This window comes from Anoplopoma fimbria, chromosome 24 (assembly GCF_027596085.1).
Source record: "Anoplopoma fimbria isolate UVic2021 breed Golden Eagle Sablefish chromosome 24, Afim_UVic_2022, whole genome shotgun sequence".
NCBI classification, from domain to species: Eukaryota; Metazoa; Chordata; class Actinopteri; order Perciformes; family Anoplopomatidae; genus Anoplopoma; species Anoplopoma fimbria.
Genome location: NC_072472.1, coordinates 12,251,024 through 12,266,207, shown reverse-complemented (window position 1 = coordinate 12,266,207; position 15,184 = coordinate 12,251,024). Strand labels below are relative to the sequence as shown.

The window sequence follows — 15,184 nt, the reverse complement described above, 5'->3', positions numbered from 1 at the left end:
GCTGGGAGTAAATTCTTCCACACACATAACCAAAATCTCTTCTCTTAGGTTACTGGCTTCCTGTGCCTAGTTCCAGTTGCTAACGAAGGATTTGACAATGGCCATTCTAGGGAGAGGCTTAGGGAAGGGTCAATTCTGTATCAAATGGTCCCTATGCAGTCCTGCTAATCTGTGATGATCGGATTAGTGCCGCCTATAAGTGCCTTATTGGGCGCCTCTGCCATCTAGCACATTGAACACTATATGAGCTAGGGAGGTTTAGGATAGATTTAACAGATAGAAACAGATGAAAGCACACAGGATGCTGCTGTCATGATGTCTGCCACTTCCATCCCTCTGAGGAGGGCCATTGGATGAGGATGAAGCCCAACGGAGGCCCCTCTCCTGCAGCACTGTAGGCTAGTGTGATGGCGTTACACAGCCAGGGACACTGGTGCAGTTTTGACAAAGTCATGTCTTAAGAGTGACCTCTGTAATGAAGGAACAGTTGCTGCGTCATGTTTATGTTAAACATGCGTGCAACATACTGACACAAAGGGCACTCTGGTCTGAGTCGATGAAATGCTTCTTCTGTCTCATTCTGGTGGGGCGGGGAGAAAACCCCTACACTAAACCTTTCTGGGGACTTAATTGTTATCTACAAAGGTTTGACATGGCTTTTGGTTCTAACCCTTTCTTCACACACACTACTGAAAAGCGGTCCATCTGCCCAAGTAACGCTCTCTAGTAGAAGGGTCGCTAGCACCTTGGGTAGTTTCGCACACTGTATGGGGCAGCCCTCATTCTTCCAAGTATTCCCATTCAGTGGTCAGGCCCACTGTTACTGGCCTATCCCTGGGCAATGGATGATCGCACTTTCCAAATTATCCTGGGTACCCACGAATTCACCCATGAATTCATTGATAACATGCTGTGCCACAATAAGCTATATTAGCGTCTGCATTCACATCTGTGGAACGTCCAAAGCCCATTGGAAGGCTGAATGGGGGTGCTGAAAACGCGTGAGAGTATGAGCAACCTACGTTGTGCGTTAAAAAAATTAGTCTGACACCGGGGGTGCTGAGATATCACCACTAACTCACTTTGAAGGATGGGTGGTGGTTAATAATTCCGCAAAGCAAGTTTTAAACAAGGATTTCTTCAAATGTGAGGGACTGACTGAGCTTCACCAGCTGCATTGTGATTGTGGCGAGCCTTTGCCTTGTTTTTTATGATGCTTGGGAAGTCTTGAAAAAGTGCCTTGGCGGAAGGTAAATGATTGGAGAAGGAGAGAGTCGCTGCTGCGAGCTTCCTGCCCGCTGTGGAGACGGAGGAAGCCTGCAAATGTGGAGAATCCGCAGTGGAGGAATCTGAGCCAGCAAACTTGTGTTGTTCACAGCAGTCTTGGAAATGTCCGGGGAAAGTGCAGGTGTTCCGACGTTAAAGTGTCCTGAAGGTGTTGTTGACTGTTGGACGCTGAAGAGCAACTGCGAACGTGTGAGAGGCCTTGTCATGGCACAAGGGTGCTAAATAAATCTTTAAAACTGTGCATGTGCGCGGGGATAAACCCATTAATGACAGCTCTTAGAGGATAAAACCTACAGGAAATGGAACAAACCAAATCACCTGAGCCTTATATGGTACAGAATTATGGCTTTGTGTGTAATTGATGGTGTGAAAGTACTACATTGGTTACATATAATTTTACTTTCTGTGGCACAACTTGAACAGTGACAGGTAGTTGATTCATCGCACCCAATCAGCCATTTGGTAGTGTATTTTTTTAAGGTACTTCAATGGGTTACGGACCAAAATGAAAACAACTTGGAAACATTTCCACAATATCTACAGTTAATCTGGCAGCGCATAGAAATCAACAATTTAGGTAATATTTCTACAGGTTAGCCATAATAGTGGACCCTGAATTACTGACTCTTGAAATTATTTAAAATGACTTGTTAAATGTGTTTACTCAAACAAGTAGTTAAAATGTGTGAATTTAGATACCTTTTGCAATATTTGACAATACAGCATAAATTAAGCTAAAACTACTTTGACTTTATATTGTTTTTACTAAGATAAAGGATATAGATATATACTGAAGAGAGATTTGTGGTATAAGACTTTAATAGGCTCATCAACCTCACAGCTCATTCCTGAGATGTAATGGCCTGCCATTAACGTGATCTGCAGAAAAGCTCTGTATTATAAACACTTTATATACTGGAGACCTGCATCCTGCTGCAGAGAAATTCCTTCCATTAAATGGGATGCAAACCCTTGTTATCTTTGCCCACATTCACAGGCACGGATACACACTCACACGCTAACAAATGCATCCACACAATTTGTGGGTGTGGCGCAAAGCCACCACTGTTTTAATGGCTAATAAGTACAAAGGCTTTATTCCTGACCTTTCACACCCTCTTCAGTAGAGTCCCCATAAAGAGGATTCATGGGTGTTATTTTGTTGGTTCTTGCCTGCTGAAATGATTGTGCCCTGTGCGTCTCGCAGCTGTATTAGTTGAGTGTAATAGAGTATGAATCACACTCTCTTGTAAGTGTCTGAATTAAGCACATATGGGATTTACACAGTCTTCTTCCATTATCCGTCTGCCCACTGGGCTGCCTTGCATTTGTGTGCAAGTGTATATGTGTGTGTGTGTTTGTGCATATGTGCGTGCGTGCACGTGTGTGTTTGTATGTATTTTGCATACAATAAGTGAAAGCATGCAAAGCATTTCAATTTCTAGCCATTCACATTTTCCCTTACCGGAAAGAGCAGCAGTAAAAAGCTGCATTGAAAAACAAATTCAACAGTTGATGTTCTCTGCAGGTCATTCCATATCACACCAGGGGTCGGTCTTGGGGGTCTATTTCATGGCATTTCCAGTGCACAGCTCCGAGATTGGAAATGAAAAAGAAGCCAAAAACTCTGTTATTATATGAAAAGCAAAAAGGATACTACTGAGGCCCCAGAATTGTGTTGCTGTTTTGGATCAGTGTGCATGTCTGCGTGCTTTGGGAGTTGTCTTGCTGAATGTGGCAAATTCAGATGCACATGCTGATGGGAGCACTGAAATGGTGAGCATTTCCAAAGTGCCACTGGCAGCGGGAGAAAGGAAAGATGTCTCAGCTGCAAACGCCTTTGAGCACAGTAGGTTTCAAATTAATTGTCCTTGCTGCCTGTTGGGAGGAAGAAGAAGAGTATCGGGATTAGGGAAAGCACACAGTTGCTCAGAAATACAACCTCGACTCACCAACTTTGTGCATAATTTTCTCTGTAACAATTCTTTAAAGAATATCTGTTTTTGTTCGTAGTTAGACATTTGTTTTATACAGTTTAACATTTACTTTCTTCAAGGTTAATGTTTGATTTTGCAAATGTGAACACAATTCAATTTCAAGTGATAAATATTTAAACATTTTTCCTGTATAGGTTTAATTTGGAAGTCAGTGCTGAAATGTTCTCTTCTAGTAGAAAAATATAAGTCTATGTGACTTATTCATTGCGGTGTATTAAAATAAAAACACATAGATAACATAAATTTCTTTACTCATGTCATACATACCCTATTTTCCGCACTATAGGGCGCACTGGATTATAAGGCGCACTGTCAATGAATGGTCTATTTTCGATCTTTTTTCATATATAAGGCGCACCAGACTATAAGGCGCATTAAGCGAAACAAAACAGTCAGTCAGTCAAACTTCCTCCACTTCCGTACCATTGATTCATTAATGTTGAATTCTCTCGCAGCTGCTCTATTCCCATGTTCTACTGCGTGACTGACAGCCTTGAGTTTGAAGTCCGCGTCGTAAGCGTGTCTCTTGACAGGAGCCATGTTGGGTCCTTATACACACACACTGTAATATTATGGTGAAGCACAGTATGTATTACTCCGCGACGCTCCTGACTACGGTAGCCGTAATGCTGCAAGCGGTGCGGCTTTGTAGTTTACCAAAGTCGTACTAAAACATTTTGACAGAGTGCCGTGTACCACACAAAATCGCTTCGAGGTCAGTAAGCACAACCAGAATTAATCCATATATAAAGCGCTCCGGATTATAAGGCGCACTGTCGTTTTTTGAGAAGATTAAAGGCTTTTAAGTGCGCCTTATAGTGCGGAAAATACGGTAATAGATTCATATTAATTCAGACGGACTCAGGAATATGCGGGGAAACTGTCCAAAATATCTGCTGAATCTATCATTTCTGTTGTCTAATTCAACAGATTGTTGTCTGTGCCGTATGCCAGCATGTGCATGTGTTGCATCTCAAAGAGTGTCAGTTACATCCTCTATTAAAGTCAGCCACAGAGAATTAGCATAAACATATTGTTTTTTCAAAGACAAATGTAGCAACTGACTCCATTACAGTCCTTTGAGTGGTGCCGGTTTCGCTGCTGTTGTTGTTTAATGTCAGAGCTGAGGCTCACCTCCAAGACGTTTAGTCAGATGAAAGAGACTCCTCTTGTCTTACGTCCTCTCGAAGGTGCTCCTATGGCTGTGAAGAGTTGTTTGAATTTCAAATAAGTCATTGTCCCGAAAGTACCCAATTTTGTCCTTTCCATCACTTACCACTGAGGGACTTAAGCCTCGACAGCAAGAGAGAGATGAGCACTGGGCAAAAGGGATTCTCTCCTTTATAAGATTCAAAAGAGGCTAATATCTCTTTACAAATTGCTCCTTTGGTTTCATTGTAATTCAAGAACTGATAATAGCTTTATTTCCTGGATGGAGAAATTTTGCAGTGAGGCATAATTACAATGTAGTCGTTATTCCCATACGAGACAAAAAACAATGTGTAATTACTTTCCAGGCTAAATTTGCTGGCCTAATTAGTGGTCTCATCGTGTGTGAGCAGTGGCTAAGGTATGACATTGAAATAATTTATTCAACACGGTTACTGTAATTTGCTAACCTTTGTTCATCCCATCTTTACTCCAACATCCACATCTGATTTTTCATTTCTCAACCCAAAGCACTGCCTTTACTGTGCCCAAAATGCTGCGGGTGGGTGTACCGCATAAACAAACTGAATGTGTGTCTGTGTTAGAAACTGAGGAGCACTGACCAAGCTGCGATACTTGAAGCCTTGGGAGTGACAATGGGTGGCTCTCGATGCCTTTTTTCTTCCCTTTAATTATCTTTCCATCCCTACCCTCAGGAGTCTGGCAGCATCGTGGATTACTACGTCATAAACATTTGCCATTCAGCACACATTCGTTAGATCTGAATGCATTATAGCTGTGTCCAAAATGGGACTACTGAAGCGGACCCATCTATTGGCAGTTAAAAGATGATATATGTTTATCTCAGGTGGGGTGTCAAGGGTTACTAAATTAAGGTGCTGGTCATCTTGTCATAGCAAAGAGAATCTGAGTGCTCTGCAGGATAAAACAGTGACAGCCAAGACAGTGAGTCATCGGTTTATTTTTGGTTTGATTGCATTTTTATTCAGTCTTAACTCACTAACATAAGGAAATTGGATCAAGACTGAGCATTCACATGTACTGGCAACTCTTCTCCTTGTTTAAATGTTCTAATAACAATTTATTTGTTGTTGTTTTATTTGTATTTATTTTTGACTGTTACTGGATCTAAAAGTCTCCTTTTCGAAGGAATCAAAATGTTAATGTAATGATTTAAAGTAAGTAAAAAAACTATATAATGTGATATTTGTAAGTGAGTGTCAACAGCTTTCAAATGAACAAATTCAATTACCATTTCCCTCCCATGCATGATCTCATGCATGATATTCAAATATTTTTTCTCACAGGCTATTGTACGGTTGAGGGCTTCTTCTTATTTAACTGACATGACAGTTTTGTTAATGGAACTATTTAAACATAATAAAAATGGATCGCAGTTATACAGTGCCCTTCTTCTAAGAAATGCTTGATTTATGTTGATAAATTACATTTTGAGGCCACGTTTATGGTCTCAACTTGAATTGGTCTTGTCTCATGCTGTTTCAAGGAAAAGACAAACTGACCCCAATAAGGACACAATGAGTCCTAAGTCTGAACAGAGTCAACATGCACTTGTATTGGTTTATTAGTACAATACAGTATCTGCAGCTTTTGGTTGTATGAGTGGTACTATGTTGATGTTTCCAAAGTGCCTGGTGGATATATCTGCCTACACTGTGCCATCTGCAAATGGATTGAATCTGCTTAAACATTAAGATTAGTGTTCTGGGTGAACAGTTAACGGCCAACAGCTCGTTTTTAGGCCCCCGAGCTGCTAAATATGGAGCTATTCCCGTCCTCAGATGTCAAATATTCAGCTGTCTGAATCAATTTGCTGGCTGTTTGTGGTTGTGTGAGTGCGTGTTTGTGTGTGTATGTAAGTGCACATATACGTGTGTGTGCATGTGAAATGTCAAGCATTCCACCTCTCCAGTATGCACCCATGAAAGCTTTGATGCATTCAGAATATCTGTGCCTGAGCAATTTAGGGGATAGGCTTTTAAAAGTTTTCCAAAGTAAATAACAAAATAAGAAATGCTTGACAGACTTTTTATTAAACAGATAGCAGAACTTTCTCTCAAAACTTAATCTTAGCAGGAAAGCTAAACTTTTGAGACAGCTGTCTTTTTTTATTATTTATTTGCTGGAAGAGTGCCTCTATGAAACATCCTTTCATATCGGCCTGAAGATTGATACGGTGTTCTCTCTGATAGAAAAAAACTTGACTGTAAATCTCCATAGATCCCTAACAAGTCCCCTCTCCCCAAGACAAGCACCATAAAACATGAGAGGAATAAAAGGCGGAAAAAGGAGACGGAATATAGGCCTTGGTGGGATAAAGGGGAGGAATTAAGGAGGCATTTTATGAGAGCTTGCCGACGCAGTTATCACCTCTGAAAGACACAGGCAAACTTTTCTTTGACCTTGAGCATTCTGCGTCGTCTTTCTTCGTCACCTCTCGTCTGTTTTTCAGTATAACTTTCTTTTGATCCAAAAAAACTTCTTCGTCTTCTTACTTTGCATTGTATTTAGAGGTTGCAGACAGGTATGATAATTAAAAGCAAAGATCTGTTGAGTTGTCAGTGACTGTGTGTATCGCCTGTGGAACAGTGAAATTGGTGTCAGATAAATGTCAGCTTTGTTTCTTCTGCTGTACAACTGTAAAGCAGGTTGGGAAAGAAGAAGAAGAGAAAGAAACTACATCGCCAAATGAAGCGATATATCCAGTTATCACTGCCTTTATTAGTAGAGCTTATTATCTGTGAGGTGTGGAGAAAAATACCTGAAGCAAATGGGAATAATTACCACCATTTAACACTTAGAGGTACACGTAGGCTTATTGGTGTTCTCTTTCAGGATTAAGTTCTGGAGCGCCGAGAAAAAGAAGCCATCATTTCTAATAGAATATAGGATTTATTTAGTATTGACGAAATAAAAAAATGTAGCTCTACAAACACTGTCCACACTCTTTCGAAAACTTTTCAAAGTCATTTTTGAAGGATAGCTGTAGTGGGTATCCTAGACCAAGACCAAGATTCTTGCTAGAGGGGAAAATGTATACCTTTGCAAAACACAAGAGGGTTTATAGGCGAGAGCTGTCTCCTCACTGACCCGCTTCTCACGAGGACTTAATGAAGTAGGGCTGGTGGAGGTGTCCCACTGAACTTGGCATGGCAGGTAGAACTGATGAAAGGAAATAATTTCTGTCACAGGAATCTCCTCAAGCCAATTACTGTGTGGACTATAGCACATTTTACATTTTAAAAAGCTGGTGAGCCTTCGGAAAGGCATAACAGGTAATGGAGGTTGAGGAACGGCTGAGAAATAGAATATACATTAAGCTATTCAATAAACATTGCAGTCTGTTGCTTCTCTCTCTCTATCTCTCTCTCTCTCTCTCTCTATCTATCTCTTCCTCTCACACACACACACACACACACACACACACACACACACACACACACACACACACACACACACACACACACACATATGCAGACAAGCTCAAGTCTCCAGATGGGGTGTTGACAAGGTAAAGAGAACAGTCACATCCAGACATAGGCAGCTGAATGTATATTCTGAAATTTGCACTTTTCTCATTATAAATGTGTGTCATTTGAATGAGCAAACACCTGCCATAGATAGACGACTGGTGAGGGAGAGGGAGAGGGGGGAGGGGAGGCCAGTGGGGAGCCTGGGAGAGGAAAGGGCAGGAGGGAGAAAAGGTAAAGGAAGTAAAAGAACGGAGTGAAATGTGCAAACATGATAGGTTTAAAGTGAGTGAGTTTAAAGTCATGACTATTTGCTTATGAATGCACTCTGTATGCCTATACAATAATCACATGTTTAATGTTTAAATGTAATTTCCTGCCATACACACGCATGCCCCGCACACGGTTTGTTTACTCACCCGCTGTTTTTAATGATGGAGAGTGGCCTTGGAAAAATGCAAGATATGCAGCCAATTTGGGTTTGTGCTGCAAGCCAAAACAATAATACATATACATATATGTGTTGCAATTTTAGTGAGGCTCAGGCAACATACTGATGAGTCAAAAAAACATCTGCTGTGTCTTGTGATAATAATAATAGTAATAATAATAATCATAATAATAATAAGGAGGTTGAGCCTGAAAATGTTTGTTTTGTTGGACTCTAAAGGCACTTACACACCTGTAGTTTGGTTTCCGTGCTCTTTAAGCTGTTGTGAGACTCAAACCAAGTTTTGTAAACATGAAGGTTGATTTATTGGCTAGTTTTGGGGCCCTATGCCATTTTGTAACATAGAGTAATAGTGATTAAAATAAATGTTGATCAAAAATGAAGGATGATCTAAAAAGGTATTCAATGCGTTCACCACTATGTGTTTCATACTAAGATTTTGGATACTCAACCCAAAGACCAATTCCCTTAACTAGCATTTGGAGCTGGGAAAGGTTGTTGTGTCATGTTTTAGTGACTGTGCTTGTGTTGCATTCATGGGATGTCAAATAGCTAAAAATTACAGGAAAAGTTAGCTGTGCAAATTTGGAAAAATACAATGTGAAGTAGGAAGCATCTTTCCTGGTGAAAAAAAGATGCTGAGCCTAAGGTATGAAGAAATGGTTTGGTTGAAATTTCCCTACACATTTTATTTTTTTTATTTTATTAACCCCCACTCATTAATGGTTCAAAGATTATGATTGAATGTAACATCATACTTTCAATAAGAAGGATTTACCGGCTGACTTAACATCTTCCCCCAGAATAAAAACGTGACTTTTAATTTAAAAGAAACACCACATGTTTGACCTTCTCTCTGTGCAGCTTCTCTCTGTCTCACTTCTCCAAGCTGTGACTTTCTTCTCATCCTTTACAGAGTTTTTTTTTTAAGATTTATTTTCCCCTCTCTGTTCTGTCCCTCTCTGAATATGCTGTTTGGGAATAGAGAGCCTTGTGACTTCGGTGTTACAGCCGTTTACTCTCTCTTATCTGATCGGTCATGGCTGCATTCAGGGGAACCTCAACACGGCCTCCGAGCCGAGGGTCATCAGCCCTCGTAATAAGATGAGCAATCTCTCCGCCTCCACTGGGTTTTTGAATATCAAACTGTATTGGCGTCGGCAAACTCATAAAATTGCCAGCGTCTCAAGGTAGTGGGTATTTGTTCTGCCGAGATTAAGGAAATCAAATGTATGAAAGACAACTCTCTCTCTCTCTCTCTCTCTCTCTCTGACAATATGCGCTGTGTACTTCAGCAGCAAAGTAGATGGAGGTGTATTGACCAATTGTTGCAGGAACAAATCAAACTTTGATGCCGACAAGTGCTGCTTTGCTTTCTATCTCTTTCTATGTACAGGGAGAGATGCAGAGAAAGGCTAAATGAAAAGAAAATATGAACGCACATTCAGTTAGTAGATATTGTGTAATACAAATCCGCCACCCTTTGATGTTGTCGACAGTAACATCCTCCATGAACAGATTCAGGACTGACGGCAGTAATAGTGTCTAATGATGGCAGGCAGCTGCAGCGCCTTCACAGACAAATTGCAAAGGATACGTCCCTCTCGTCTGCTCGCACCGTCGATATCCAACCTTTCACTGGGCGTAGAATGAGAAAAGAGAGGTTACATTGCTATGTAGAAGAGGGAAAAAGATGGAACACTTTGTTGTTCATTTTATAAAAAAAATCTTTAAGAATTTGAGTGATGTGTATATTTATGTGTGAGAGTCTGTGTGTGTGTTCACTCCTTTATAGTCCAACAGATGTAAAGTCTACATTTGTAAAATCTTGCAAGTGTACAAATGACAAAATCTTGGTTTTGATGTTTTAATTAAATCAGTTTATTTAAAACGTATATGTCCAATTTAAATGAAGTGCATTAATTTGTATCTGTATTTGACTGTTTTATATCATCTTTACCAGTTATATCACGATTTCACAGTTATGCATAACACCTTTAATGTTTGTTTGTTTGTTTGTTTTTTTTAATCCAACCTTCCAGGGGGGTCAAAATGATCCGGCTTTATGGCATCTAAATCTCCAGAGTTCTGCCTGTAACCGATGAAATTTGCAAAAACATCACTGAAAGCATTATTCGATGACTAAATCCAGATTTTTAACTTGAATGATCAGAATCTTCAAATGATCCGTGTTCATCTACATGCAGTTGATGAAAGGACGTTTTGATATTACCAGTTATTCAATCCAGCTGCTTCAGCCAAGTCACATTTCGAGTAGGCTCTCTTAGTATAAATGTGGATGTAATGTCATCACAGCTTTTGAGGTCATCGAGTTCTCATTACCTTGCTTAAGTAGACCAATAAGTCAAAGAACTATCTATCTATCCACTACCCTCAGTCTCACAAAAAACAACTTCTCCAGAATCGGCTGTTGAAGAGAGGGAAGGAAGAATGTAGAACTGCATCCCGACTGCCAGCCACAGTAGATGTATTTTCTGACATTTGCCTGCTCATACTTCCTTGCCCAAAGCAAATAAGACAACAGTTGAAAAGAAGCATTGTTTAACTTGTACACATGAACAGGTTAGTGGAGCTGCCGACAGAATGAGGTCTGTGGGGGTAGGAGGAACGAGAGAAAGTGACAGAAAGAAATGCAGAAGCGAAGATAATCTATTATTTGTCTAGAATCAGTGCAAAAAAAACATTCTTTGTCTTAGTTTATTCTTTGATGAGACGAGGTGTATATATTTGTGGTCATATGTACTGAATTAAAGAACTATCTTCTCAGTACAGGTCTCACTATTAACGGAACTGGCAGTGCGTTAAACTACATCTAATTCGGTGGTCTTGCATTGATGCCAATGTGTACCCGTACACACATACACACACAGGAACAGGAATGTACTGTCACCAGTGCCAAGCCTAAAGATATGTCATGTGCTCATATCAACGTGTCAAGCCTGCTCAGGCTCAGTACACAGCCTGTAGAGATAACCGGTGTTGTGAGGGACAGGAAGGGACAGAACAAATGCAATAATAAATGAGAGAGAGCAGCTGTCGTTTAGCCAAACTGATTACAACTCTGCTGACATACACTGTAGGTGTTTAGCGTGGAACCGGCAGAGCAATGCTATCGTGTGCTCGCTGACATTTTTCTACCTTTGTCAGTTCCATGACCAGTGCAGCAATGCTGTAAAAAGAATGCATCTTATGTGCCAAACACCTCCTTCACAGTCACCTCAAGGGTTATAGGCCTTTACCAGTGACACATCTACTGTAGCTGTCGTCATTGATCAAATGTAAGACTGAGACCTGTGGCAATACCATTAATTGTCGCAAGTTACTGTGTGTTGATATAGAGTAAACTATTGAGTTGTGTGTTGTAGTATGAGAAAATTATTTGTTTGGATAGGGAAGGTATTTGGGAAAGACACTTTTTTGTAATACTGACTGAAAGCCTTAGGATTTTGAACCACAGTTTCAATTCTTTAGATGCCTCTTGTATCGTTTCTCACCATTCAGCCAGCCACTCTTTAAAGTACTCTACAAACAGACTGTCTAATGCACTTTACTCTTCAAATCTTTGTAGAGAGCTAACAAAACCAGGGTGCTTTATTTTTTATATGATTTCTCCCAAATTACCATAAGATAAGAACATTCTTTCATGTAGCCTCACATGAAAGAAAATACAAACAAATGTGCAAAGATAATCATCAATAATCTTTTCTGCTGAACCATCCCACAAACAAACAAACAAACACACACACACACACACACACACACACACACACTCACACGTTGCACTGGAACGAGATGTTCTCTGAGTCACTTTGATGGAGAGCTGTTCCTATTAAATAAGGTTTTTAGAAAGGTGTTGTACTTGCCAAAGGAAGGCTTGCATAAATCTCTTGAGCAGCCAAGGCCACAGACACCGAATGGATTCACTTTTTATCGCACTCAACGATCCACATATTGTCCTTTTTAAAGTAGAAATCAGCCTATTGAGAAGTTTTGTCTTGTATATCCCAACGCACCCCTTTGGATACAACAGGCATGAATCACGTCATGTTTAATGTATTACCAATTTCAGAAAACTTGCTCACCAATGTATCACAGACATGAAGTACAAAGTCTACTTTGAAGACCATGGAGTATCTTTCAACAAGCCATCCAATTTCAGCAAATCCATTTCAACTCTCACATCTTGCCAAATTCTCATTTGGCCTTTTTCCCAGCCTGTTATTGCAGTATTGATTTCCATTCCATTTATGTCTTTTGGAAGATTACATTTTCATATAAGTAAAATATCTACAAGGGTTTCCACCACAGAACTTTGTATGAGTATGGTTCAATATAGAGCTGTTTGGCATGTACCCTTTCAGATTCAACAGGAAGTTCAGGTTTGAGGAAACTTTTCAGTTAGATATTTGATTGTTTATTCATTTAAATGTATCCATACATGTATCAATTACACAACACAGCTTGGTTTGGCTACCTGAAGTACTATTTTGTATGTCAAAGTAGCAATGAAAAATGGAAATAGCCTGAAACATTTTGTCACTAGCTATAACCAGGCTATACCACCAAGTTTAGCATTTCAAAATGATTGGGGAAAACTGCATTGCTGAGTGTGTTAATAATGCCAAAATCTAAATTGTCAAATACTTGTTTGTAGTATTATGTTTGGATATGATTTACGTGTGTGGTTAACATGTCACACTATGCCCATGTTACGCATCCCGTCCCTCCATCTATCTGTCTATTTGACTGTGTGTCCGTGTGCATATTATGCCCCCATAGACATAAAATGTAGAGAACGGACATCAAGTTCCACATGTATTCTATATTTTAATGTTTACTAACTCCCAGTCTGTCTTTCTCTGTCCCTCTGTCCAGCTTTAAGGGACAATAGGATCGAGCTGGTGCATGCGTCATGGTCAGAGTTGACCATTAGCATCAGTGATGTCACGCTGACGGATGAAGGCATGTACACCTGTTCTCTCTTCACGATGCCTGTCAGAACTGCCAAAGCCTACCTGACGGTTCTTGGTAAGTACCGATTTAATGTTAGTATTATAATTATAGTATTTTATCCCTGCTGAATGGAAATGTTCCTTTGTCTCGAATACCATAGTTTGTCGGTGCACACACCTTTCCAGCCTGGGTCACCATAGTTAAGAAATTCCTACATTTCCCAGAATTTCTTTGAAACCGATGTGTTGTTTTCAGCTACGGATATGTGTTTAGAGAGAAAGCAAAATTGGTAGATTGGTAAGAAAAAAGTAAAAGTAAAGTAAAAATGTATTTCACTCACTTATTCACATTGCTTGTGTCTGCAATGTCTTACAGTCTACATACGCTACTGTTTGTGATATTGTGCATAATTGGAATAGCTTATTGGGATATTTTAATGTTCTAATGTTCCCCCTGTGCTTTTCAAGCTAAAATGTCTGCTATGAAAAAGGTCTAGACTAAAGTATAATCGTTAAGTGTGTAAGTTTAAGACCTTAAAAGAACAATACTTCACCAAACACAAAAAGGACCCAGTAATGCAGGGTAAAGTGCATTTCCAAACACTGTGGTTGGTGCAAACATGTTAAAAGGTTTCAATTAAATTAGTTGGAAGGTCAGGCCATGGGCCAAGGGAAAAGTGAGTCACTTCTTAACAAAAAAGCAACTCTAGCCCGTGGTTAAATTACTATCTGCACTCATTGTATGTCTGTGTTTATATCAAACATTATTACTAAAATTACACTTTTAGACAGTTGTCCAACCTTGGTCGAGGTTTAGCTTTGAATGCTTTTGAGTTATGTTTTTTGGTAAATTTTTCAGTTTAAACAATTAATGGTTCTGTTTTTCTTTTTTTCTTGAAGACAAAGAAAAATAAACAAATTGACAGTGATTACAAATAGGCTGTTGCTTATGCCAGCATCCGCAGACAAATAAAATCATAATGTTCAGCCCTCTAGTAATGTTTGTGTTGTGATCACCCCTCACAAACATTGTCTCATTTCTTGCCACCGGGCTTATTATCTTGCCAATTAGTTTTCGCTAATGTTAATAGATGTCCTAGTGCACTCCAGGACCATTAGCAGGCTCTCTGTGTTAACAAGCATTCAGAGAATTAGAGACATTAAAGGCTACTGCTCAATAAGGATATGGAGAAAATTATTTTTGCAATACTGAACAATAATTAATGGTTCAAGCCAGGAAACAGGGAGATTTAATAAACATACAAACTGGTCTGTGGGTGACCAGGTTTATCTGCCACTGCTTGAGGACAGTGTGCTGAGAATGAAAACAAAAAATCATTGAAAATGATTTGGACAATATATTTTCTCAACATGCGTTTGTGAATAAATATAAATGTGAAATAAATGAAATTATTTGAAGTGAGAAATAATGAAATGTGAATTCTTGGATATGCAAATAGTTATGGTATAACACAACTGATGAGGCAGTGCTTTGATATAACTGCTTAACATTCTAACACGCTCTCAATGATTACGCTAACATGATGGAGTTTAGCAGGTATAATTTGAGTTGATCATGTTTAACTTTTTAGTTAATCATCTTTGCATTTCAGCATTTCGTAATTGAAGTAAACATGAAGAAAAGCAGAGGCTTATAGAAATGTCATTAGTTTTGCAGTTATTTGTTTATAAAACAAATACCTGTAAAAGATAGGAAAAGATGTAAAGTTTATAGGTGCATAATACGAGATTGGGAGCATTTATATTGCCTCACAACGGATCTCAACTTGCTCACGGTGCTAAACGTGCTTACAG

The 15,184-nt window shown here is 39.5% G+C and overlaps 1 protein-coding gene across 2 annotated transcripts in view; it reads left to right on the top strand.

Moving 5' to 3' along the window:
• cadm2a (cell adhesion molecule 2a) overlaps positions 1-15,184 on the top strand; it is a 195,174-nt gene that overhangs the window by 141,925 nt on the left and 38,065 nt on the right. For both annotated transcript variants that reach the window (XM_054625826.1, XM_054625825.1), the window contains exon 3: positions 13,293-13,445. In XM_054625826.1, coding sequence (XP_054481801.1) covers positions 13,293-13,445 — 153 coding nt within the window. The remainder of the gene's footprint in view (positions 1-13,292; positions 13,446-15,184) is intronic.